The 25,169-nt window shown below is 45.7% G+C and overlaps 1 protein-coding gene across 1 annotated transcript in view; it reads left to right on the top strand.

Moving 5' to 3' along the window:
* The window catches only part of STX2 (syntaxin 2), a 121,698-nt gene that overhangs the window by 36,688 nt on the left and 59,841 nt on the right, over window positions 1–25,169 (top strand). The window contains exons 4-5 of the mRNA XM_082267026.1: window positions 5,564–5,638; window positions 15,523–15,596. Coding sequence (XP_082123152.1) covers window positions 5,564–5,638; window positions 15,523–15,596 — 149 coding nt within the window. The remainder of the gene's footprint in view (window positions 1–5,563; window positions 5,639–15,522; window positions 15,597–25,169) is intronic.

The following is a 25,169-nucleotide window of genomic DNA, read 5'->3' as shown; positions in this document are numbered from 1 at the left end:
TGAGGGGCTGACAGCCGCCGTAGATAGTCGTGCGGCGGTCGGCAAGTGGTTAAAAATGAAATATCTTTGTGTTTTCCATAGCTCTTGCTATGTCTCTCAGTATCTTTTATGTGTTTTAAATGAATTTCTATTGTTTTAAAAGTGTGTTTTAAAGACCTTAAAATGCTTTTACACGTACAGTGACAGTAAAAAAAACATGCCTACAATGCATTTCAATAGGGTTTTTCTATTTCGCGGATTTTCACTTTTCGCGGCTGTGTCCGGAACGTAACCCCCGCAATGGAGGGGGGTTTACTGTATATTTCCCCACTGTTTAAAAAGAGTGTGGATATCAGTAATGCTCACACTGGTAAAGTGCATCAATAATGTGTCTTATTTTTAAAAACCTTTCAATACGATTGCAGCCAGTTCAATATTTTGCTACTATCAAGCAAAAATAGTTGCTTTTTATTTATTTACTTTTTTTTGGCCCAGGGTGAGGGTCTCTGTTCAAAGCATGTCAAAAAGGCACTAATGCTTGCTTTCTTCCCAAGTATGCTTGCGTAAGCTTGCACAATTTAAGGATTTCTGCCGGAAGAACCAATATGTAATATATTGCAGCTGGTCAACCCTGAGTATATTGCCTGCATTCATTTTCTTTTTTTTTTTGTCCATCTTTTTCACCTCCTTAAACCAGTTTGTAACAGTCTGTCTTAAGCTGGATACACATTATCCAACTTTTGTGGTTAGATTTCCTTCAGATTTACCTTTTCTATGTAGTGCAAGGGCCTGCCAGATTGCATACAAATTGAAAGTGTTTAGGTTTGACCTCATATTATATGGTTTTGGTAATTCTGAAGGAAAAAGTCTTCAGAAAATCTTATAGTGTGTATGGCCCATTAGTTGCCCTCCTCGTTAATAACATAGGGGAAGGTGTTCGGTAGATGTTCACAAGAGAATCATGTGGGCTTATAACATTGAGATTTCAATTCTTTGCATGGGGAGTTAGACATAGAATTTCAGGTAACATCAATGGGCATTTTCTGTACTTGCAGAAAATTTACCTGGATGTGATGGTTGCATTTGTTTTCTTTTTTCAGACTAAGGACTATTTAGCTACAGTAGAATATTACATTTTTATTCTTGGGCTTAGAGCTACTTGGTTTGTTTAGAAACCTAGACAGGGATTTTATCTATACATTTATACCTATGTACTGTGAAATTGTTGTTTTTTTTTAATTATTATTTTTTTCATTTTGGGTAGAGCAAGGGAGGATTATAACCCCTGTCAGATTTTTTTTTTTTTTTTGCCATGTGTATCCCATTTTGAAGATTTCCCTTCTCTTCCGGTCCCATATCCAAACAGGAAATTCCTTGGGGGAACCCCAGGTCACCAGAACTAGTGTCCCCATTGGAAGATTTCCCTGCTGTTACTTTTCTGGAGACAACCCAAAATTTGGGATTTTCTTTTACTTTCACTGATAATGGTAAACCGGACAAATGGAGAGAAACAAATCTCCCTAATGGGGGCACAGGCAGTAATAAAAACTGACATGGGTTCTAATCCCTCCATGATATCCAAAACTTAACAAAAAAAAAAAAGCTACGCTTTGAGCCCTCGCCAATTACTCGCTTTTCCTCTAGATCAGTTACATATGCTGCATTTTAAAATTTTTATGTCTAAATTCTTTCATCTTTATACAAAGATGAACCCCACTGTGTAACTGTTCTGCTTACCAAAACTTCCAGTAGGGGAATGTGCACAGCACAACACTCTCCTGAAAGGCAATCCACTGTGGATTTTTTTTCCCAGCTGAATAGGGATTTTTGTATTGAAATTGCGTCACAGCCACGAGCCAAGTAAGCCTGTCTAACTTGGCCTGGTAAGGTAAATTTTGCTACAAAGCATTGTATGTGTACAGTTTCCTCTGGCTGTAGGTTATGTTTTAGGAGGGAGGCAATACAACCACTGCTCGACGGCCTGTTTTTATCACTCCCTGGCCACCCATGCAAAGAGGCTTGAGAGCTAGTGGATGGAGAAACTCTGCTGTTTGCAGGGAAGGCTGCCGTGCCTGTGTCCCTTTTAGCATATAGCTGTAGTACCGGGAGCTTATGCAAGCAAGCCTTCAGTGGGACCCTGCTAGGCAATAGCCATTCTGTAGGTGCAGCTGTTAGAGGATCTTCTAGCTGTTTTACTTTGAGAAACAAGGGCATTAAGCTTAAACAGGGCAGCAGTTGATTAGGTCTGCAAATGTGCTTCTCCAATTTATCAGCACATGGCTTTAAAGAGAAGCTCAAGTCTAATTTAAAAAAAAATAAATCCAGCTGTTGTACAAAACCTAGTAGCAAAAAAGTAGCTGCTGACTGATAATAGACAGATACTCATTCACCTGTCCCAGGATCCAGCATTGTGCTCACCTGAACTCTGTTTCCCACTGGTCTCTGGTCCCCAGCAGGGGCATCTTTACTGTGGGCATCCGGATGTGACCGATTGCGGCTTCACAGCCGGGTGCCCACTGCTCATCCCTAAGCCATGCTGCGCATTGTGAATGGTCCTGCAGTCTTCTGGGACCCCTGACATATGTCAGACGTGTTGGAAGGGTAGAACTTTTGCTCAGGTTGCTTAGGTGATCCGTGCAGAAGTGGGAGCAGGTACCTGTAAAAACAAGGTATGCGCCCTCCTACCCAAAAAAGTGCCATTTGTAAAAGAGGAGCTGGGAAAGATGCCTTATTAAAGCCGAACTTCCCCTTTTGGGTAAAACTCCGGTTTAAATGTAAGAAATCATGGTGGGGGATCTTTGAAAGATGAATAAAGTAAATTTGATATTGGAGTTTGGATTGTGTGTTCTCCATCTGTTGGTCAATGATAGCTTTGCATGAGTTAAAGTATACGTTCACCTTTACAAAAAAATAAAAAAATAAATGCACAATTTAACAAGTAAATTTGCATCTAATAAATATATATATATATATATTTGTAATAGACCTGTAAAGCATTGCACCCACGACCAGCAGATTGTGGGTGTAATGCCACAGTCCTGCAAGACTGTCTGTGTATCTGCCTGGCTGTACCTCTAATATGGCCAGGCAGTTACACTGCAATAGGAAAGCTTAAAGAACTACCACAGCTGCTTCTCTGATTAATGCTCTTCTTGCCCAGCCTGTCAGTTTAGGTGGACAGCCATGCCTTGGTAGGTTTGCAGTTGTGCCATACTCCATTTTCGGGTGATGGATTGATTAGTGCTCCGTGAGATGTTCAAAGCTTTGGATTTTTTTTTATAACCTAACCCTGCTTTAAACTTGTCCACAACTTTATCCCTGCCCTTTCTGGTGTGTTCCTTGGCCTTCATGATGCTGTTTGTTCACTAAGAAACTGTATTAATACAGAGATTAAATTACACACAGGTAGACTCCAGCAGGAACCAGCCAAATTTCAACCCATCTATGGGTGGGGTGGTTGTACTGAAATTGATCTATCGAGCAACACCAGTACAACCAGCCTGTCTGTTTTGGGTTTTTTTTTTTTTCTCGATCGCTGCAGGGGACTATAACATCCAGCAGTGAAACCTCTCAATGTCTGAATACAACAGCGCAGCAGGAGGGATTCCTCCAACACAGATTGTATTGATGGGGGAAAATTTTTTTTTTCCTTCAACCCATAGCTGAAGGAAAGAAACTTGCATAATGAATGGCCTTCCTCATATAGGAACTAAATAAATAGCCAGTTATCAAAGACTTTAGAATTATTGTATATGATTATCCAATAACCAAGAGAGTCAGTCCATAGAGGTTCACTTTATTTACACAGTGGTTTAGACAATTATTTGACCACATGTGAGGCAGGAGTAGATACAGGAGTAATGACCCCCTAAACTATCTTCAGACACCTGGCCTCCTCCCTGTTCTAACATTCTTGCATTTCTAGGTTTATAGGTCTATATGTATTATTACCTAGTGCAGGGGTGTCAAACTCCATTTCATCACGGGCCGAATCAGCATTATGGTTGCCCTCAAAGGGACGGTTATATCTGTAGGATTAGATGTCCATAGCACCCCGTGTCCTGGGGGGGGGGGGGCAAAGAGGAGCCTTTCTACAGCTGCACAGAGGAGTGCAGGATCTGGCAAAGGAGTTCTGTCCTCTCTGCTGTCGACTACAGAGACAAGGTGGGGGCAGAGACAAGGGGGGTGCTGCAGCTGCAGGAGAGGTGCGAGGGCCACATGAAATGGCCTGGGGGGCCGCATTCGGCCCGCGGGCCTTGTGTTTGACACCTGTGACCTAGTGTGTAGTCATATATTATATACTCCCAGTTTGGTTACATGTACAAAAAAAAAAATTAGTTTACTATGGGAAGAATAATTTAGTTTCATCAGTTCATGTTTAGCTCAGTGTTTTGCTGCCTTCTTCCAGCTTCTAATGTTTAGTGTGCAGAGGTAATGCATTGACTTGTCATGTGGAACAACCGCTCTGGCTGTTCCTTTGTCCACTTCAAATTGCTGAAACAGGAATTTTGTCTGTTCCAGCTTTAGGCTACATTATTTTTTTTTTTTTGTGAATGAGGGAGGCTGAATCCATAGGATATGGTGGTGCCTCCTAGTTCATTTTAAAATGAACAAATGTGGTTCTCTGAAATATGTTTAATTTGCTGTGCTGTTTAAACCATATCTGTGGTCATAATTTTATTATGGTCAAAATTGAATGTAGAATTTAAATTCTGCTCCTAGTATTCTGAATGATCTTGAAGTTTTGTAAACTTACTTTGGGAAGAATCCCACATTTGGGCTGAGTGCTGCTCAGCTATTCGCAGGAAACCATGTATTTTTATAAATTAATATAAGGCCTCCCCTGATTGGTTAAGGTGCAAATCATGATGATATTGTCTGCCACCTCTTTGCCTCAGCCAATGAGAGGAAGCTGTGTGTTCATTCAGAAAATACAAAGCTTCATGTAAATGGCTATGCAGCGTTCAGCCCAACTTGATTTTGATCCTGTAATGGGGCGGGAAGTTCTTGACGCAGTGCTGGAACACATCGCTGTATACTGTATGTAACTGATGCCAAATACTGTTTACATAAGGCCTACAGTCACTGCATCGGTTAGTGAAGTAATTTGTTGTAACCAGCATAGGCCAAACAAACTATTTAAACTTCATTAAAACCTGGAAACTGGTTTTAACTTGCCCATGCCTGTATTTAGAACTACGTTTGTAGCCATCAAATTGGTAAATGCTGTTAAAAAAAAAAAGTGAGGTACACTACAGTAATTTAGTTATGTGGAGCAAGCCGCCTCCTGCTATGCTATGCAATGTTATATTCTTTTATATAGCAAATTAGGGTAAAATGTCTATTTCTTTTGACTTGTTCTAAAGGTAGTGTAAATAAATAAATCATACTTCCTGGTTTCCTTTCTAAGCTTGTATCTTCCACTCCATGCAACATAACCATGTTAAGACATAAGGTCAGAAGTACTAGTAATTGATTTACTACAGCTAAAATTAAGTTTAACCTTAATGTTTAACTCTTTATCTTGTCCTCAGTCTTTTAAATTGCTTCCACTGTTGAATAAATAATAAACTTTAAATTGCAGAAACCAAGGATGACCTTGAAAGCCTTAACAAAGAAATCAAGAATATCGGCAATAAAGTTCGGACAAAATTAAAGTGTAAGGTATCCTATTGTTTACAAAAATTGTGTAATTGATTACTTTTTGGTGATTACTTTTTGGCTATAGCATTGCACTAATGAGGACTGTGCAGGGATCATTCATTGTCCCATGCCTTGGATGGGATTCCTGGTCCTGAAACATTGTCTTTATATGAAATCATGTAATAAAGAACAGCTTTGTGCATTGAAATATGCTTGTAGGTACGCTGATGACATCTATCTATGTTCTATACCGTGACCAGTTGTGAGTCGACTGTTGACCATATAGATGGTGCTCGTATGTGGTGCCAAAGGAATATACTCTTTCTCTTACGTCCTCCGACAGTCGCCGCCTCCTCTAAGTCATCACAATTGGGTATTGTCCACCTATCCGTAGGAATAGCTAGGCATATAGACTTAGTCAAAAGACAAAAGGCATTAGCATGTACACACCCACGGGGGCTGTCCCATCTGGCCAATACCCCCCCTGCATCACCACTCCCAACTCAGTTTTAGTTTTCCTAGCAATCAGCAATGGTCAGGCTCCCTTGTGCTGGGGCTTCAGTCTCAGCCTTCCTATATCTTTCATTTGATTTTCTTTGAAAAATGTCAGTTTTTTTTTTCTCTCACTTTACTAGCTGTTTATTTTGTCAGCTTTAGAGTTAGTTATTCTAAGGATGAAGATGGATCATGCGGTGCTGGGATTCGGACTGGCCGCCCTGGTTCTCCAGGGCACAGAGGGCCAGATGGACCCCCAGCCCGCCATCGAGCGTTCAGCTATGGTTCGCCCTGGCATTAAGAACGACCCATCCCTGTTCGCTGCAGGGATGCAGCCGTGAGGTGGCTACCTCACAGGACTCGTCTGCGCTGCAGCAGCTTCATGTCCCTGGCTCACGGCACTCCCTGTCAGGAGAGGACAGAGGTTTATCCGTGCATAGAGGCTCCCCTACGCCATCGGGTACAGGTAAGTACTTTTCTGTGTGGGGCCTCTGTCTGGGGTGGCAGTCTGTGTTGCTGTGTGTCCCCATGTCTGTGCCTGTGTGACTCCCTGTGCGATCCCTGCGGGGTTCGTTTTGTGCAAATTGTATGTTTTTTTTCTGGGGGTCCCTGTCCCTGTGTCACCTTAGGTGCATGTTGGGGGTGCAGACGTGCGTGTTGTGCGGCGACCGCTGCGGGGGTATGTTTGCGCGGTCCGCCATGTTTTTTTACTGCACATGGATATGGCCCCTCTGGGGCGAGTATACAGATCGTTTTGGCGCCCTCCGCCGCCATTTTGTGGGCTGTAGAACGATCGGGTCGGCCGCATGTCGGCGGTCATTTTGGTGAAGCCTCAATGCATTTATTATGGGCAGCCATTTTCCCTTAGGTCTGGCTTATAGCCAGCCCCTTCCAGCAGCATTTACTTTTCCTCTCAGGCAGCAAAGGACACAGGTAGCAACGATCTGCGGGCTCTGCACTGCATCTCTCTGTCTTCTTCTGCATACTGCTTCTGGCTCAGTTTCTTTCTCCTTTTGGGGGTCTTCATAGCTGTGACAGTAGCGGTGGGCTGCGCACTGCGCAGCGCTATTTAAGGGGACAGTACATCATTTTTTGCACTGTAACTTTTTCTTGTCTTGAGCCATGGATTCTCAGGAAAGCAAGTTTCCTCCAGCTTTAGTGGGGGGCCCCAGTTCTCCTGTGGCTCCGCTGCGACCTGATTTAGCTGCTGTAGTTGCGACTTTAGTGGCAAATATGGAAATGCTGATGTCTGAACGGGCTGCAAGAAAACGGCCCAGGCTATCTCTCTCTTCTGATTTAGATTTTATGGCTGCTGCTGCTGCAAGCGTGCCCTTTTCAGGGTCCCGCTCATCCTTGGACCCCCCGGGGTCTGAGGGGGAGGCTGAAATTGAGGGTGTTGACACATCCTCCCCAGGGTCACCTGAAGAACGGGCGACCATGGATGAGTTGATTGTTTCTGTTAAAGAAACCTTGCATTTGGAGGATGAGCCCAATCCTCCGGGCGTGGTGTCCTCCTTTGGGACGCACAGGGCCCGCAAGTCTGCGCAGGTTTTTCCCTGCCCAGCTGAATTTCATTACACTGTTAATGAAATGTGGCGCACGTTAAAACGTCCATTCGTGGTGCCTAGTCGGTTCAAATTGCTTTATCCTTTTGCGCCGGCTACGGAATCGCGATGGTGTGTGCCTCCACAGGTAGATCATACTGTGGCCGTACTGAACAAGGCTACCTTGGTTCCTACTGAGGATACTCCGGTTTTCCGGGATCCCACGGACCGGCGGTTGGAGTCTCTAGCCCGCCATTCCTATACGGTGGCGGGTTCGTTGCTCAAACCCGTTTTCGCGTCTGTTATGGTGGCTCAGGCGGTAGCTGATTGGATCAAGGTGTTTAGAAGCAACCAAGTGTCTGACGACGTGCCGCCTGCCCGACTGGAAATGGTGGACCAGATCCACCAAAGAGTCATGTATTTGTGTGATGCAGCCTTAACTACCTCCCACCCGGGCCATAGTACATATACGGCCGGGCGGGAGTCTCGTCCTTCTGAATGGACGTTCCGGAACGTCCTTCAGAAGGAGAGAGATCGCGCCGCCGTGGGCACGCGCAGCCTCAATGTGCCTGTGTCCCTCGGACACACGGCAACAACATTCGGCAGGAGGGCCCTGTGATTGGCCCTCCTGATCACATAACGGCTGTGTCCAATCACAGCCGTCATGTAATGTAAATAGAGCCGTTGTAACGGCTTCGATCTCTTCTCCTCCTGACAGATCCTGTCAGTGAGGAGAAGATCAGAGGATCGGTGCTGCTGCGGGGGTGATCAGTGAGTATTTCTAATTACTCACTGATCACAGGGGGGGTCTGTGCTGGTAATCGGAACATTGATTACCAGTGCAGCCCTGGGGGGGGGGAGGGGTGCCACTAAGCCACCAGGGATGCCCACCCATGACCACCAGGGATGCCCACTATGGCCACCAGGGATGGCAAGCAGGGCTCAGAGAGCCCCCCAGTGCCCTCCCTATCAGTGTTGCCCATCAATGGCATCTATCAGTGCTGCCCACCAGTGCCATTATTGCCATCTATCAGTGCCGCCCACCAGTGCCCATTATTGCCCACCAGTGCTGCCTATCAGTGCCTATCAGTGCCTCCATCAGTGCCGATCAGTGCCACCCATCAGTGCCGATCATTGCCGCCCAACAGTGCCACTATCAGTGCCCATCAGTGCCCATCAGTGCTGCCTATCAGTGCCCACCAATGCTGCATATCAGTGCTATCTATCAGTGCCACATATCAGTGCCCATCAGTGCTGCATATCAGTGCTACCTATCAGTGCCCATCAGTGCTGCATATCAGTGCCACCCCATCAGTGCCACCCCATCAGTGTCTCCTCATCAGTGCCTGTCAGTGCGGCATCATCAGTGCAGGAAAAAACATATCTATTTACAAAATTTTATAACCTAAACAAGAAACTTTTTTTTTTTTTTTTCAAATTTTTCAGTCTTTTTTTTATTTGTGCACCAAAAAAGAAAAAACCTGACGGTGATCAAATACCACCAAAAGAAAGCTCTATTTGTGGGGAAAAAATGACGCAAATTTGGTTTAGGTACAGTGTTGCATGACCGCGCAATTGTCATTCAAATTGCAACAGCACTAAAAGCTGAAAATTGGTCTGGGAAGGAAGGGGGTTTAAGTGCCCAGTATTGAGGTGGTTAAATGAGGCCCCCTTGGTGGCTCGCCTCTCGAGTGTCGCGGTGCTTAAACGGTGACTGATATGGCTGAAGAGCTGGTCGGCCGACCAGTCCTCACGAAAAACTGTGGCTGATTTTCCCTATGCTGGCTCTCGCCTTTTTGGCGAGGCGTTGGATACCCTGGTGAAAGGCGTCACGGGGGGCAAGAGCACTATGTTACCCCAGAACCCGAAGAACAAGTCCTTCCGAGGCAAGCGGGGTTCTGCGCCTAGATCCACTCAGGGGTCCTTTCGTGCCTTTCGGAACCAATCCAAGGGCAAGCCCTTCATGGCCCAGAGCAACCAGAAGAAGCCCTGGGCGGGTAAGCAGAAGACCGGCAACGCCGGCTCGGCGGGACAATCCGCCTCTGCCTGAAGGGGCGCCCTCACCCATTTCAGGGGTGGGGGGACATTTCCGCGGTTTCCTTCAACCTTGGCTGCTCCGGGTATCGGACAGGTGGGTCCAGGAAATCGTTCGATCAGGTTACAAGATCGAATTCCTTTCCAGGCCGGCGGACAGATTCTTTCCCTCCAATCTTCGTCTGCTTCCGGGGGGCGTCTGCAGGATTTGCATCAGGCGGTGCAGGACCTGCTTGCTCAGGGAGTGATTGTACCGGTACCTCACCGGGACAGGTTTCGGGGGTTTTATTCGAATCTGTTCACTGTGCCCAGGAAGGAGGGCAAAGTGCGTCCTATTCTGGACTTGAAAGCGCTGAACCGCTTCGTGCGTGTTCAAAAGTTTCGAATGGAGTCTCTCCGTTCGGTTGTGGCCTCCTTGAGTCCGGGAGAATTTCTGGCTTCGATAGATCTGAAAGATGCGTACCTGCACATCCCCATTTTCGAGGGTCATCAGCGGTACCTTCGGTTTGCTATCGCAGAGGACCACTACCAGTTTGTGGCGTTACCTTTCGGTCTTGCTTCGGCTCCAAGAGTCTTCACCAAGGTGTTGGCACCGGTTCTGGGCCTGCTACGGGCCCAGGGCATTGCGGTCCTGGGGTACCTGGACGATCTGCTTCTGAGATCGAGGGCCAGCCAGGACCTTGTGCGCGACCTGTCCATCACGGTACAGACGCTTCAGGAGTTCGGATGGACCATCAACGTTCAGAAATCAGCGTTGTCTCCGTCGCTTCGCCTTCCCTATCTGGGAATGGTTCTGGACTCTGCTCAGGCAAAGGTGTTCTTGCCGGAGGACAAGCTCCGGACTTTGTGGGACGAACTCAGGTCCCTCAGGGACAATCCGTCCTCGTCACTCAGGACCTGCATGCGGGGCCTGGGGTTGATGGTGTCGGCCTTTGAGGCGATTCCCTTTGCCCAGTTCCACACGTGGGCTCTCCAGACGGAGATCCTGGCCAGGTGGGACAGACTTCCTCAGTCCTTGGATCTGGAGGTGTCCTTGAGTCGCCAGACCAGATTGGCTCTTCTGTGGTGGATCCAGTCCCCGGCGGTGGCGGAAGGCAAGTCCTTCCGCCCGGTGGTGTGGACAGTGGTTACCATGGACGCCAGCCTGTCGGGCTGGGGTGGAGTCCTGGGCAACCTGTCTGCCCAGGGCACTTGGACGGAGGAGGAATCCTCCCTCCCGATAAATGTGCTGGAACTAAGAGCAATAAAACTCTGTCTCCTCCAGTGGTCGGACCGTCTCCAGGGCCTGCCTGTTCGTGTACAGATGGACAATGCTACCGCGGTGGCTTACATCAACCACCAAGGGGGCACCAGGAGTGCTTGAGCGGCCCGGGAGGTGACTGACATTCTGTCTTGGGCCGAGACTCATGTCCCGGCGATCTCGGCAGTTCACATTCCGGGTGTGGACAATTGGCAGGCCGACTATCTGAGCCGCCAGACCCTGGACCAGGGGGAATGGTCCCTGCACCCGGAGGTCTTTCAGATGCTGTGTGCGAAGTGGGGATCCCCAGATGTGGATCTGTTCGCATCCCGGCTAAACCGAAAGGTGGAAAACTTCGTGGCAAGAACGCGCGATCCGTTGGCGGACGCCTCGGATGCGTTGGTGGCCCCTTGGCATCAGTATCGTCTGATGTACGCCTTTCCTCCGATTCAGTTACTATCCCGGTTCCTTCGCAGATTGGCCTCGGAACTGCACATGGTGATTCTGGTGGCACCGGACTGGCCTCGCCGGTCCTGGTACGCCGACGTTGTTCACCTGGCAGTGGCACCTTCGTGGCGCCTGCCTCTGCGGGAAGATCTTCTGTCTCAAGGTCCGATCTTCCACCCTGCTTTACGGTCGCTGGCTTTAACGGCTTGGCTGTTGAGACCCAGGTCTTGAAGGACAAGGGTCTATCTCCTGAGGTTATTCCTACCCTGATCAAGGCTAGGAAATCTTCCTCTGGTAAGATCTATTACCGTACCTGGAAGGCCTACTTCACCTGGTGTGAGTCCAGGGGGTTTTCCCCTCGTTCTTACTCGGTGTCGAGGATCTTGGCTTTCCTCCAGTCTGGAGTGGATCAGCGCCTGGCGCTGGCCACAATAAAGGGCCAGGTGTCAGCACTGGCGGTCCTTTTCCAACGCCCTGTGGCGTCTCATTCCTTGGTGCGCACCTTCATTCAAGGTGTGCGACATTTGGCTCCTCCTAGAAAGGAGCCTTTACCTCCATGGGACTTCAATTTGGTCCTGTCCGCTTTGCAGCGGGCTCCCTTCGAGAATATCAGGGAGATATCGTTGCCTCTGCTGTCGAAAAAGGTTGCTTTTCTTGTGGTCGATCACTTCGGTTCGTAGAGTGTCGGAACTGGCGGCGTTGTCTTGCCGTTCCCCTTACTTGATAATTCACAGGGATAAGGTGGTTTTGTGACCACCCCCATCCTTCCTTCCCAAGGTGATCTCTGATTATAACCTTAATGAGGACATTGTCCTGCCTTCGCTTTGTACGAAGCCTAAACATCCGAAGGAGATTGCCTTGCATTCTTTGGATGTTGTTAGGGCGATCAGGGTTTACCTGAAGTCTACGGAATCCTTTCGGAAGACGGATTCCCTCTTTGTCCTTCCTGAGGGACCTCGGAAGGGCATGGCTGCGTCCGCAGCAACTATTGCCAAATGGATCAGACAGACCATTGAGCAGGCTTACGCCTTGAAGGAACGGGTTCCGCCCTTCCCTGTTAAGGCGCACTCTACCAGGTCTTTTGAGTACTTCCTGGGCCTATTGGCATCGGGCCTCGGTGGCCCAGGTGTGCAAGGCGGGGGGCGACTTGGTCGTCGGTGCACACTTTTTCCAAGTTCTACAAAGTAGACGTTCTGGCATCAGCTGATGCTTCCTTTGGCCGCAAAGTTCTCAGTGCGGCTGTGCCATGATGGACCCTTGGTTTTTTCCTGGGTCCCTGGCTGTTGGCATTTGCTTTCCTGGGCTGTTGCTCCTGTTGAGCATTGTTTGTTGTTGTTGCCCAGTTGGTTCTTACAGTGCGTGTAAGAATTCTTTCTCTGATGTGGGTACTGCGTTGCCTTTTCTATGGTTGCGTCTCCCACCCCTCATGTCTATACTGCTTTGGGACATCCCAATTGTGATGACTTAGAGGAGGCGGCGACTGTCGGAGGACGTAAGAGAAAACGGAATTTTTGTAAAATCTTACCTGTAAAATTCCTTTCTCTGAGTCCTCCGACAGTCGCCGCCCCCGCCCCTCTTTTTGGGGTTCTTATTACCTACTGCTATGCTACCAAACTGAGTTGGGAGTGGTGATGCAGGGGGGTATTGGCCAGATGGGACAGCCCCCGTGGGTGTGTACATGCTAATGCCTTTTGTCTTTTGACTAAGTCTATATGCCTAGCTATTCCTACGGATAGGTGGACAATACCCAATTGTGATGACTTAGAGGAGGCGGCGACTGTCGGAGGACTCAGAGAAAGGAATTTTACAGGTAAGATTTTACAAAAATTCCGTTATTTTGCGACCAAAACTACAGGTTTTTTAGTTTTGCAGCAATGTGCAGACAAAAAGCATCAGTCCGTTCCAAAAATACGGACAGAGGTGACTTTCAGTTCGGCTGTGGAAGGTGCAGGATGCTGTCCCTCCCTGATGTATATTTAGTGTAATTATATGAACTGGTCTTCTTCCAAAAGGATTTTCTAACAACTGTTTTATAGATGTTCCCTGTTGTGTTCTTAGCAAACAAATGCTGAAGCCCCTTTCTCTTGAGAATTACATTTCTGGACACTGAATGTTAATAGGTCTTCATCTAAAATACCTGGCTGATCCTGCCTGGTTCTGCCCTCCCCTCTATAAACTGACCACCTTTTATCATGGCTGCTGAGCCCTGACATTGTGGTCAGTTTACATGCCTCCATAATCCACTGCTCTCCTCTGTATCACCCTCCCTCCTCCCCCCTGACTTAGCTGCAAAAAAAAAATTGGACCCGGGTAGTTTAAAGTAGAACTATAGGCAAAACTTTTATACATTTTGTATAGAGTAAGGGAGGGTTTTAACCCCTGTAAGATTTTTTTTTTTCTCTAAAATCTATCGGTGTTTAGCCAAATAGGAAGTGAGAGGAAATCTCTGCAAATTAGGGCAATTCCTTGAGGCCCCCCAGGTCACAAGAACTAGTGTCCCCTAGATAATTTCCTCAACATAGCTATAAGGTTATACACCAATGTTACTTTAAATTAGTAAAGAAACAATTTGGTAAGAATCTAAAGAATTCAGTCTCCACTGTTTGGAAATCAAAGCGCTACAATGAGTGAAATATAGATGTATATGATTGTGTAAAATGCACGCCCCCCCCCCCCCCCCCCCAAAAAAAAAAAAAAAACTGTGATTGTTAAAGAAAACCTGTAGGTATAGAGGCCTGAAGGCTTTCTTTGCCAACTTGTTATTTTTAGGGTGCAGGTTTCCAATTGTGTTTACCGAGTGAGACACTGCATCAACAACCTGGAAAGTAGCTTGGACATTACCTATCAGGCGCTGGCAGGGGCCAGCATAGAGGAGGAAGGAGTAGAGGAGACGCAAGCAGCAGAGGTACGCAGCTCGGTGACCATTAGGAAGGTTAGTGGGAAGAGCGTCAGGGAGGCCAGCCCTGAGTTGGTACACCCTAACAAATTTGCCGAGTTGCAGGTTGAGGGGGATATCGGCTCAGGGTGGCAGTGCTGGAGCAGGCGGAGGGGCGGCTCCAGGAAGAATTGGGGCCGTGACTCAGGAAAGGTTAGACAGGTTGTGGTAGTTGGGGACTCAATTATCAAGAGGACAGAGAGGGCAGTCTGTCAAAAAGATCTCGATAGCCGAACAGTATGTTTACCGGGCGCCCGAGTTCGGCACATCGCAGATCTGGCAGACAGATTATTGTGCGGGGCTGGGGATGACCCAGTGGTCATGGTGCATGTGGGCACTAATGACAAAGTAAAAGGAAGATTAAAAGAACGATTTCAGGGACTTAGGTAATTGAGGAATAGGACCTCCAAGGTGGTTTTCTCTGAAATACTGCCTGTACCTCCAGCCACACAAGAGAGGCAGAAGGAGATTAGGGAACTTAACAAGTGGCTGAGGAATTGGTGTAGGAAGGAGGGATTTGGGTTCCTGGAGAACTGGGCTGACTTCTCAGTCGGCTACCGGCTCTTTAGTAAGGATGGGCTGCACCTTAATGGGGACGGTACAGCTCTTTTGGGGAGAAAGATGGCCACCAAGTTGGAGGGGCTTTTATACTAGGAGACGGGGGGGAGGGCTCAGAAGTAGAGTCAGTCAGGAGGGAGCAAAGGACAGAAGGTAGTATTAGAGTCAGCAGCGACAGTAGGGCCATAACGTCAATTGGTAGATCTGTGCGGGAAAACCTCAGACCAAACAGGAATAAACATAACCACCAATCACGTTTAACTTCCGTAAAACTAAGAGGGGTATATGCTAATGCCAGGAGCCTAGCTAATAAAATGGATGAGTTGGAAATGTTAGTACATGAGGAGGACATAGACCTTCTGGGAATAACGGAGATTTGGTTCGACCCCTCACATGACTGGCTGGCCAATATCCAAGGGTATTCGGTGTACCGGAAGGACAGGGTAGGAAAAAGAGGGGGAGGGGTTCACTTCAAATACATGTCTTCTGTTGATCCCTACAGCTTTTGGCTTCACTTTATTTTAGTTTTAAAAGTGGGAAAGATTTTTTGTGTTAATTTGAGTTTCCAACAGCTAATGCCAGATTTGTGGCATGTTTTATGTTTATGCCATTTTTCACATTTCTTATATTGCTTCCTTTTCATATAGCTATTGAGCAAACAATTGACCATGATGATAATGCCAACAGATCCTCTGTGAATTTAAGAATAAGGAAGACTCAGGTAAGGCTTACACATATGACTTTCTGGCAGTTTTTAAGGTGATCTTTTAAGACACGCATACATAGTGGAAAGACTGTTCTGGGGAGACTTTATTCAGAGGATCGTGACAACGGAAGTAAAATTTATAGCCAATTTATGTTCGCACAAGTTTGCCCGAGATTAACTTTAAAATGATTCAGCAGAAATACTTGGATGGTGTTTTCAAAAAATTGACAATGAAAGAAATGAGAGAGACACAAAATTCTGTGTTATATTGAACATTTTGTACATGATGCTGATACATGGGTATGCACAGCAAGAAAGCCATTGTGGTTGATCTACTAATGGGATACTGTAGGCAGTTCACTTTGAAAGGGAATTTTCACCCAACTTAGTGAATGTGGTGAAGATTCACTATGCAAAGAAAACCCAATTGTGCAAGGAAAAAAGTAATTATGCTTTCATATGATTTGGATGATGAAAGTCAGCAGAACTTTCACCTCATTCACTAAGCTCTGGGGAAATTACCCATGAAAGTAAACTGCATTTTGCGCCTAGTAAATCAAACCCAAAGCACGTTTAACCACTTCAACTCCGGTAGGTTTTACCCCCCTTAAGGAACAGGCCATATTTTGCGATACAGCACTGCCTTGCTTTAACTGACAATTGTGCGGTCGTGCGACACTGTACCCAAATAACATTGATGTCTTTTTTTCCCCCCTCAAATAGAGCTTTCTTTTGGTGGTATTTAATCACCTCTGCGTTTTTTTTTCTTTTTTGTTTTGCTATAACAAAAAAGTACCGACAATTTTGAAAAAAAAAAAAAAAAAAAAAAAAATATATATATATATATATATATATATATATATATATATATTTTTTTTTTTTTTTTACTTTCTGCTCTATAAAAGATTCCCAATAAAAAAAAAAAATTAAAATTCATATTTTTTCATCAATTTAGGCCAATATGTATTCTGCTACATATTTTTGGTAAAAAAAAAAATCCTAATACCATATTTGCCGGCGTATAAGATGACCCCCTAATTTTCAATTCGAGCTTGCTTTGTATTTATTAATCGAATACATCTCTCATCATGATTGGCTCAGCGCGGTATACTGTATGTAGCCGAAGCTACAGTACATACCGGTACAGTATTTTCCACACATTCAGCGCATTGAGAGATTACTCCCTGTGTACTTACCCTGCTCGGAGATTATTGGGGAGGTTTGTTTTGGGCCATGTAAAGTACCGTAGTCCTCACATTTTTTTACTCCGCTACGGTACATACATTATTACCGCACATCCAGCGGGCTGAGAGATTTAGGGACGTTCATTTTGGGCCTCACATTTTATACTCCGCGTATAAGGTTAAAAAGTCGTCTTCTACGCCGGCAAATACGGTACGTGTATTTTGACTGGTTTGCGCAAAAGTTATAGCGTCTAAAAACTATGTAATAGATTTTATTTTTTTATTGTTTTTGCTAGTAATAATCCCGACGATCAGCAATTTTTACCGGGACTGCGACATTGCGGCGAACAAATCTGACACTAAAGCCCCGTACACACGTACTGATCGTCGGCCGAATGATTGGCCGTCTTTTGTCCAGGGCTGTCGTGTCTGTTGAAAACTGCAAAAGACTGCACACGAATTTTGTCGGCCAACAGCCGACTGCAGAAGTGATGTCATGTGATGGTTAACTTTCCTTGTTTTTTTTCTTTTCTCAGCATGCCCAGTCTTGCTAATCTGCTGTCTGTCGGCCTAAATCTGTACTGACTGGCGAACAATTGGCCGTTCTGGTGACGGCCAACAAATATTTTAAAGTCTGCATGACAGATTCTGTTCGGCCGAAAATGCGCTGTCGGCTGTCGGAAGCATCATACTAACAAGCCTACGATCGGTCGGCGGCCGAATATTTACAAACGACAATCGATACGTGTGTACGGGGCTTTAGTGACACTTTTTGAGGACCAGTGACCCCAATACAGTGATCAGTGCTAAAAAAAATGCACTGTTACTGTATAAATGACATTGGCAGGGAAGGGGTTAACACTAGGGGGTGATCAAGGGGTTAAGTGTGCTCCTAGGGAATGCTTTCTAACTGTGTGGGGGATGGATGTGCTGGAGGATAAGGAAGATCTGTGTTTCAGCTTAGCTGAAACAAAAGATCTCACTCTTCCTCTGTGACAGAACAGCCATCTTCCTTGTTTATATAGGCAGACGGTCGTTCTGTCATTCTCCTGCACGATCGCAGGTGACCAGGGACCATTGCGGCCGTGGACCAGCTGATTGGCTCCCGCTGTGTCTAATTCCCTGGAACCCCTGCACAAAATCATGTACTTATACGTGATTTTGCACAGCCGGGCTGCCCTGCCGCAGTATATATGCGGTGGGCAGTCCAGAAGTGGTTAAAATGCTCGATCAGAAGTGATAATCAATAGATTGATCACACGTCAGCAGGATAATCGAAAAATCCAAGGGTTGCAGGAAATGAATTTGCATGATTCCCCCAACAGCACAGACAGTGCTCACAGGGGCATCCCTTCTGCCTAGCTATTGTCTGCTCCCGGCGGGGGAAGCTGTCTCCACCGGGAGAAGACCGTCATTATCGCTAGCAGCTATAGCAGCCGCTTGCAATAATCGAAAGCGAATCTGTAACGCTGGTTTTACCAAAGCTGACTGATTGATCAACATGGCTCAATTTCAGCCTGCCCATTAATGGTTCGAATCTCTGCCAGTTTCGGCCAAGATTCGAACCGCTCATGGATGGCCTAAATCTTCCCAGTGTGAAGTAGAAAAAGCACTTGTTTTGGCACCACATAAATTTTTCTTCAAAGGACCGAATACACCCTGTATGTCTCTTGTGCTGTAAATGCTTCTCCCTGTTTTTTCCGCTTTCATTTGTTAAGTGTATACACTAAGCCATGCATGCACAAATCACTGTAAATTAGCATGCGTGGCACATTTTTCATCTCAGCCCAACCAATTGAGCAGGCCTAAGGCTCTGAACACAGAAGACTGGGCGACGATGAAATCACTGGGGACTAGGGGGAAAGTGACTCATATCGCTGAAGAACGGCAATCCTAAGATAAGCATGTCATAATGGTGCAAATATACTGAGTAATATTGTACATCATGGCAAAAGCTCCTGGGGGCCCCAATATTCTTAGGTGGTTTATTTCCACTATATATATATATATATATATATATATATATATATATATATATATATATATAATATATGCAATTGGTTAAATTATGATCACATTAATGTAGCACTTTTGCCTTAACCACTTGCCTACAGTGCACTTTCACCCCCTTCCTGCCCAGACCGATTTTCAGCTTTCAGCGCTCTCACACTTTGACTGAGAATTACTCAGTCATGCAACACTGTACCCATACAAAAATTGTGTCCTTTTTTTCACACAAATAGAGCTTTCTTTTGATGGTATTTGATCAATACTGGGTTTTTTATTTTTTGTGCTATAAATAAAAAAAGACTGAAAATATCGTGAAAAAACGCATTTTTCTTTTTTTCTGTCATAAAATTTTGCAAATTAGTCATTTTTCTTCACAAATTTTGGCCAAAATTTATACTGCTACTAATCTTTGGTAAAAATAACCCAAATAAGTGTATATTATTTGGTCTTTGTGAAAGTTATAGAGTCCACAAGCTATGGTGCGAATCATTGAAAATTGATCACACTTGATCACACCTGATGTACTGAAGGCCTATCTCATTTCTTGAGACACTAAAAAGTCAGGAAAGTACAAATACCCCCCAAATGACCCCTTTTTGGAAAGTAGACATTCCAAGGTATTTAATAAGGGGCATGGTGAGTTTTTTGAAGTTGTCATTTTTTCCCACAACTCTTTGCAAAATTAAGATTTTTTTTTTTTTTTTTTTTTTTACAAATTGCCATATTAACAGGTTATTTCTCTCACACAGCACATGTATACTTGCAACTACACCCCAAAACACATTCTACTACTCCTCCTGAGTATGGCGATACCACATGTGTGAGACTTTTTCACAGCCTGGCCACATACAGAGGCCTAACATTCAAGTAGCCCCGTCCGGCATTCTAGGAGCACAAATTACACATATAATTTCCTGACAACCTATCGCACTTTTGAAGGCCCTGGAGCACCAGGACAATGGAAACCCCCATAAAATGACCCCATTTTGGAAAACAAACAGCCCAACGTATAATTTTTGAGGCATAATGAGTCTTTTGAATATGTCATTTTTTTCCACAAGTTTTTGGAAAATGTGGAAAGAAAATGAAAACACATTTTTTTTTACACAAAGCTGTCGATTTATGCAATATTTCTAACACATAGCATGTACATAGCAAAAATTGCACCCCAAAATACATTCTGCTATTCCTCCTGAGTATGGCGATACCACATGTGTAACACTTTTTGACAGCCTGGCCACACACATAGGCCTAACATCCAAGTAGCGCTTTACACAAAGTTGTCCATTTATCCACTTTAAGACTGGGCCTATTTTTGACACTTGTTGTTTACAAGCTAAAATCATTTTTTTTGCTAGAAAATTACTTGGAACCCCCAAACATTATATATTTTTTTTTAGCAGAGACCCTAGAGAATAAAATGGAGATCGTTGCAATATTTTTTATCACACCATATTTGCGCAGCAGTCTTCCAGATGCGATTTTTTTGAAAAAAATTCACTTTTTTGAATTAAAAAATAAGAAAACAGTAAATTTAGCACAATTTTTTTCCATAATGTGAAAGATAATGTTACGCCGAGTAATTAGATACCCAACATGTCATGCTTCAAAATTGCGCATGCTCACAGAATGGCGCCAAACATTGGTACTTAAAAATCCCCATAGGCAACATTTTAAAAATTTCTGCAGGTTACTAGCTTAGAGTTACAGAGGAGGTCTAGGGCTCAAATTATTGCTCTCGCTCTAACGATCGTGGCGATACCTCACATGTATGGTTTGAACACCGTTTACATATGTGGGCGGGACTTGCGTATGCGTTTGCTTCTGCGCGCGAGCTAACGGGGACAGGGCGCTTTAAATTTTTTTTTTTTTTTTTTTTTCCTATTTATTTTATTTATTATTTTTTTATTTTTACACAGTTTAAAAAAAAAAAAATGTTTTGATCATTTTTATTCCTATTACAAGGAATGTAAACATCCCTTGTAATAGAAATAGGCATGACAGGTCCTCTTTATTGTGAGATCTGGGGTCAAAAAGACCTCACACCTCACAACTACACTAAAAAAGAAAAGAAAAAAAAAAAATTGTTGAAAGAGGAAAAAAAAAAAAGCAAAAAAAAAAGCGGCCCTTTAAACCGGTTGCTAGGCAACGTCTTTTGACGTAGCTCCGGTCCTCCAAGACCATAGAGTTGAGTGAGGGCCATCTTGCCCTCACTCGACTTCCTGTCTCTGAGGATCCGGGACCGGATAGTTTTCCCCGCTGCCGGCGGGTCCGGTAAGCTGGGAAAACGTCTGGGACGCGGCAGGAGGGGGGGGGGCACCTCTTCCCCTGCACCGTAAGGGTAATTCCGCGGCGAATCCGCCACTGGGACCACCCTTATCTGAAAGCCGACCGCCCGCCGTTTCAAAAAATACCGGGGTTATGGGGGCTATCTGCTGCCATAACCCCAGTATTTAGCTTTTAATGGCCGACGCATATAGTCGTTAGGCGGTCAGTAAGTGATTGCATGCATATGGCAAACAGGTGACGATGACTGATGGGGTGACAGGTGACGATGACTGATGGGGTGACAGGTGACAATGACTGATGGGGTGACAGGTGACGATGACTTATGGGGTGACAGGTGACGATGACTGATGGGGTGACAGGTGACGATGACTGATGGGGTGACAGGTGATGATGACTGATGAGGTGACAGGTGACGATGATTGATGGGGTGACAGATGACAATCACTGACGGGGTGACAGGTGACGATGATTGATGGGGTGACAAGTGACGATCACTGATGGGGTGTCAAGTGACGATGATTGATGGGGTGACAGATGACAATCACTGACGGGCTGACAGGTGACGATGATTGATGGGGTGACAAGTGACGATCACTGATGGGGTGTCAAGTGACGATGATTGATAGGGTGACAGATGACGATGACTGATGGGGTGACAGGTGACAATGACTGATGAGGGTGACAGGTGACGGTGATTGATGGGGTGACAGGTGACAGGCGATGGTCACTGATGGGTGACAGGTGACGGGCAATGGTGCACGGCGGTACTGATGGCAGTCTCTGGTGACCGGTGAACTTTAGGCTATGTTCACATGTGAGCGTAGCGATCGCGGGCAGAATCACTGCGATTCCGCCCGTGATCCAGAAATCATTGCAAATTGCGGGGCGCCTGTGCGTTGCCCGTGATTTGCAATAGCACCCCAAACGCTGTGCGATGTTGCTGCGATTTCCGCCTGCCGAATCGCGGTAACATCATGCAAACAACGCATGACGCCCCAAAGAAGCTCTTGTACCTTTTTTGGGCGTCATGCGATGTTTGCGCGATGTTACCGCGATTCGGCAGGCGGAAATGGCGGCAACATTGCACAGCGTTTGGGGTGCTATTGCAAATCACGGGCAACGCACAGGCGTCCCGCAATTTGCAATGATTTCTGGATTGCGGGCAGAATCGCGGTGATTCTGCCCGCGATCGCTGCGCTCACATGTGAACGTTATGGGTGTCAATTTCTGGGCACTGATGAGGTGACTGTTGGGTGACAGGTGACATTGGGGGGGGCTGAGGACTGTGTGGGGGGACCTTTATTTGTGTGATTTTACTTTTTACAGGGGTACAGAGCAGTAACTCACTATTTCTAGCTCTTCTCCCCTCACACTGGAAACTGTATGAGGAGAGAAGAGCTAGTAACAGTGAGTTACTGCTCTTTGTTTACATTTTATGATCGGCTGTGAATGGATTCACAGCCGATCACATAGTAAACAGTCACTGTCAGTGACTGTTTACTACTGCCGGTGACAGCTGTGTTCCTACGGAACACAGTGCCACCGACATGACCGCGCTGCGCGCTCCCGATCGCGCATGCGCGGTCATCTCCCGGCCGCCTCCATTTTGATCGGCTGTGTCATTGGAACACAGCCGATCACGTGGGAAACAGCCACGCCCAGTGGCTGTTTCCCCCCTGCCGGTGTTCCGTGAGAATTACCTACCCCGTGAGAATTACCTACCCCTCGTCACTTCCGGCCAGGAACAGCTGAGCAGCGCAGCAGTGCGCATGCTCACAGGGCCGGATACCTAAAGGGACAACAGAGGAGCAGACTAGTGCGCATGCGCACTAGTATGGAAATAGCACAGTGTACCGTTGAAAAAACCTACCCACGCGGCGGTTAAATAAAACAGCTGTGCTGCAATACGAATCATCTCCGCTCGTGTGCCTGTCACTTCCCTGATCTCGGCAAGTAAATATAAAAGCGGCTGGCGTCTCCGTGATTTATGTTTACATACACCCGCCGCCGCTTTTATATTTAGTTGCCGAGATGAGGGAAGTGACAGGCACACGAGCGGAGATGATTCGTATTGCAGCCCCGCTGTTTTAATGTAAGCGCTGCATTCCATACAGTGCCGTGAACCGGAAGTGACGAGGGGTAGGTTTTTCTCACGGGTAGGTAATTCTCACGGAACACCGGTGACGGGGGGTGTCCCGGGGACACCCCGACACCGGCAGTGCACGGCGGCGCGCCCGCGATCGCGCGCCTGCCGTGCATTTCCTGGGTCACGTCATATGACGTCCGCCCAGGATAATAGCCGCACCGTCCCGCCGTCATATGACGGCGGGCGGGCGGTAAGTGGTTAAGGTGGCTTCAGACATAAGTGATAGTGGCTTTGATTCAGCTACTTAAGATAAGCAGATGCCATAGGCCATGGCAGACATCTCTCTTGGCTGCTGAGCGCACACATGACTTAAAACAATTGGTGTGTGGATCTCCCCAGCCAGTCACTGATGATTTTTTTTTTTTTTTTTTTTTTTTTTTTTTAGCTGTGGGCTGGAGCTTAGTTGCTCACTCTACCTTCTCTGTAAGTCTTAATATGCATATTTGCCCATATTTGTGATAGATCACTATGTTTATTCAGTGAGCTATCATATATACATAGCCAGCCACCATATGGTGTTTATTGCAAGTATTTTTGCAACAATGTTTCTGTGTATGCTTGTATAACTTGCAAGTCACCCGTCCATGTCTATTTAAAGTATAGTAACCTAGTAAAAGTGGAATGTACTTTGTGTACACTTAAAGATGTAATATTTTGCAGAGTAGGACAGTACGGGAAGGGCATGACTTCTCATATAAAGCAATATGTAAGAATCCCTGTTTTGATGTACTTAGCTAGACGTATTTGTGTATTGTAGTGGGCAAAGGTCTAATGGATAAGAAAAGTAAATTGTGTTACTGCTTTATTGAGGCTTGCATTCTATAGAAAAAAAAGAAAAGATCAAAGTACTCTGGGTAAGCTATATATTGTGGTTGTCCTGACACTCCACTCTGTTATTTTTTTTATCTTTTATTTTTTTTTTAGGGAATTCAGATATCTTTGGGCAACCTAGGTGTTCAGCTAGTCGTACATATGGGAGGATAGCTGCCCTTTTTAGTGTTAAGTTAATGTTCATATTATGCAACCTACCTGTTGTCTCCACACAAACTAGCAGACCTCTATGCTGTTCTTGCCGATCTTTTCAATAAAGGGGAGTTATTTCCATAGTTCTACTGGCAGTAAGGTTTAGTGATTTTATTTCAGCCTTTTAACAGTTGCCAAAACAAAAATGTTTGAGGGACTTTTTTGCATGGAATCCAGCAGGTTGGTAATAGCCTCCCTCCATCAGAGAGTCTTTCTAGCCTCTATGGACATCAAAAAAGTGTACCTGCATGTCCTGCTGGGGTCTTTGTTCCCAAGAAAAAAAATTCTGACTTTCCACTTCAAGATACAAACTGAACAGTCCAAGAGCCATCCGACAGTGGCTCTAAATGAAAATTCTGCACTTGATGGCAGCCTCTTTAAAGGCAGTTCTATTTGCTAATTTCTATTTCAGACCTTTTCAACTCCACATTCTGACATAGGACAAGTCAGTTTAGTCTTTGGACAAACTAACTCGCCTGGTACTAAGGACCAGATTATCATTGTCCTGATGGTATAGGAATCCAGCTTTTAAGTTCCTTCCTCTTGATGTCCTGCAAACTCTTCGCAACAAAAGGCAGCTTGGAGGGCTTGTTAGGAGTCCTGCAGAGGACTGCCGGTGGAATCCTGTCTTTTGATCTGCTTTCTAGATCTCTGGGCAATTTGATTGTCCCCAGATTGCTGAACCTCCCTCCTTGAGGGACATTCCCATTCAGATGCAGACACACAAAGCAACAGCAGTGGTGTACATCAACCATCAGGGAGGAACCAGAGCTCTTGCTGCAGCAGGAGACGTAGGGAGGATTCTGTCTTTGCAGAACTTCATTTCTCAGCCTTGTCAGCTATTTTCAGCCCTAGTGTAGAAGCTGGGGCCAGACTTCTCAGCTGGCAGGGCCTAAACCCAGAGGAAGGTTTTTACTCAAACCTGTTTACAGTTCC

This window comes from Pelophylax lessonae (assembly GCF_965119305.1).
Source record: "Pelophylax lessonae genome assembly, chromosome: 1".
Taxonomy (NCBI): Eukaryota; Metazoa; Chordata; class Amphibia; order Anura; family Ranidae; genus Pelophylax; species Pelophylax lessonae.
This window is presented reverse-complemented; position numbering and strand designations above follow the sequence as displayed.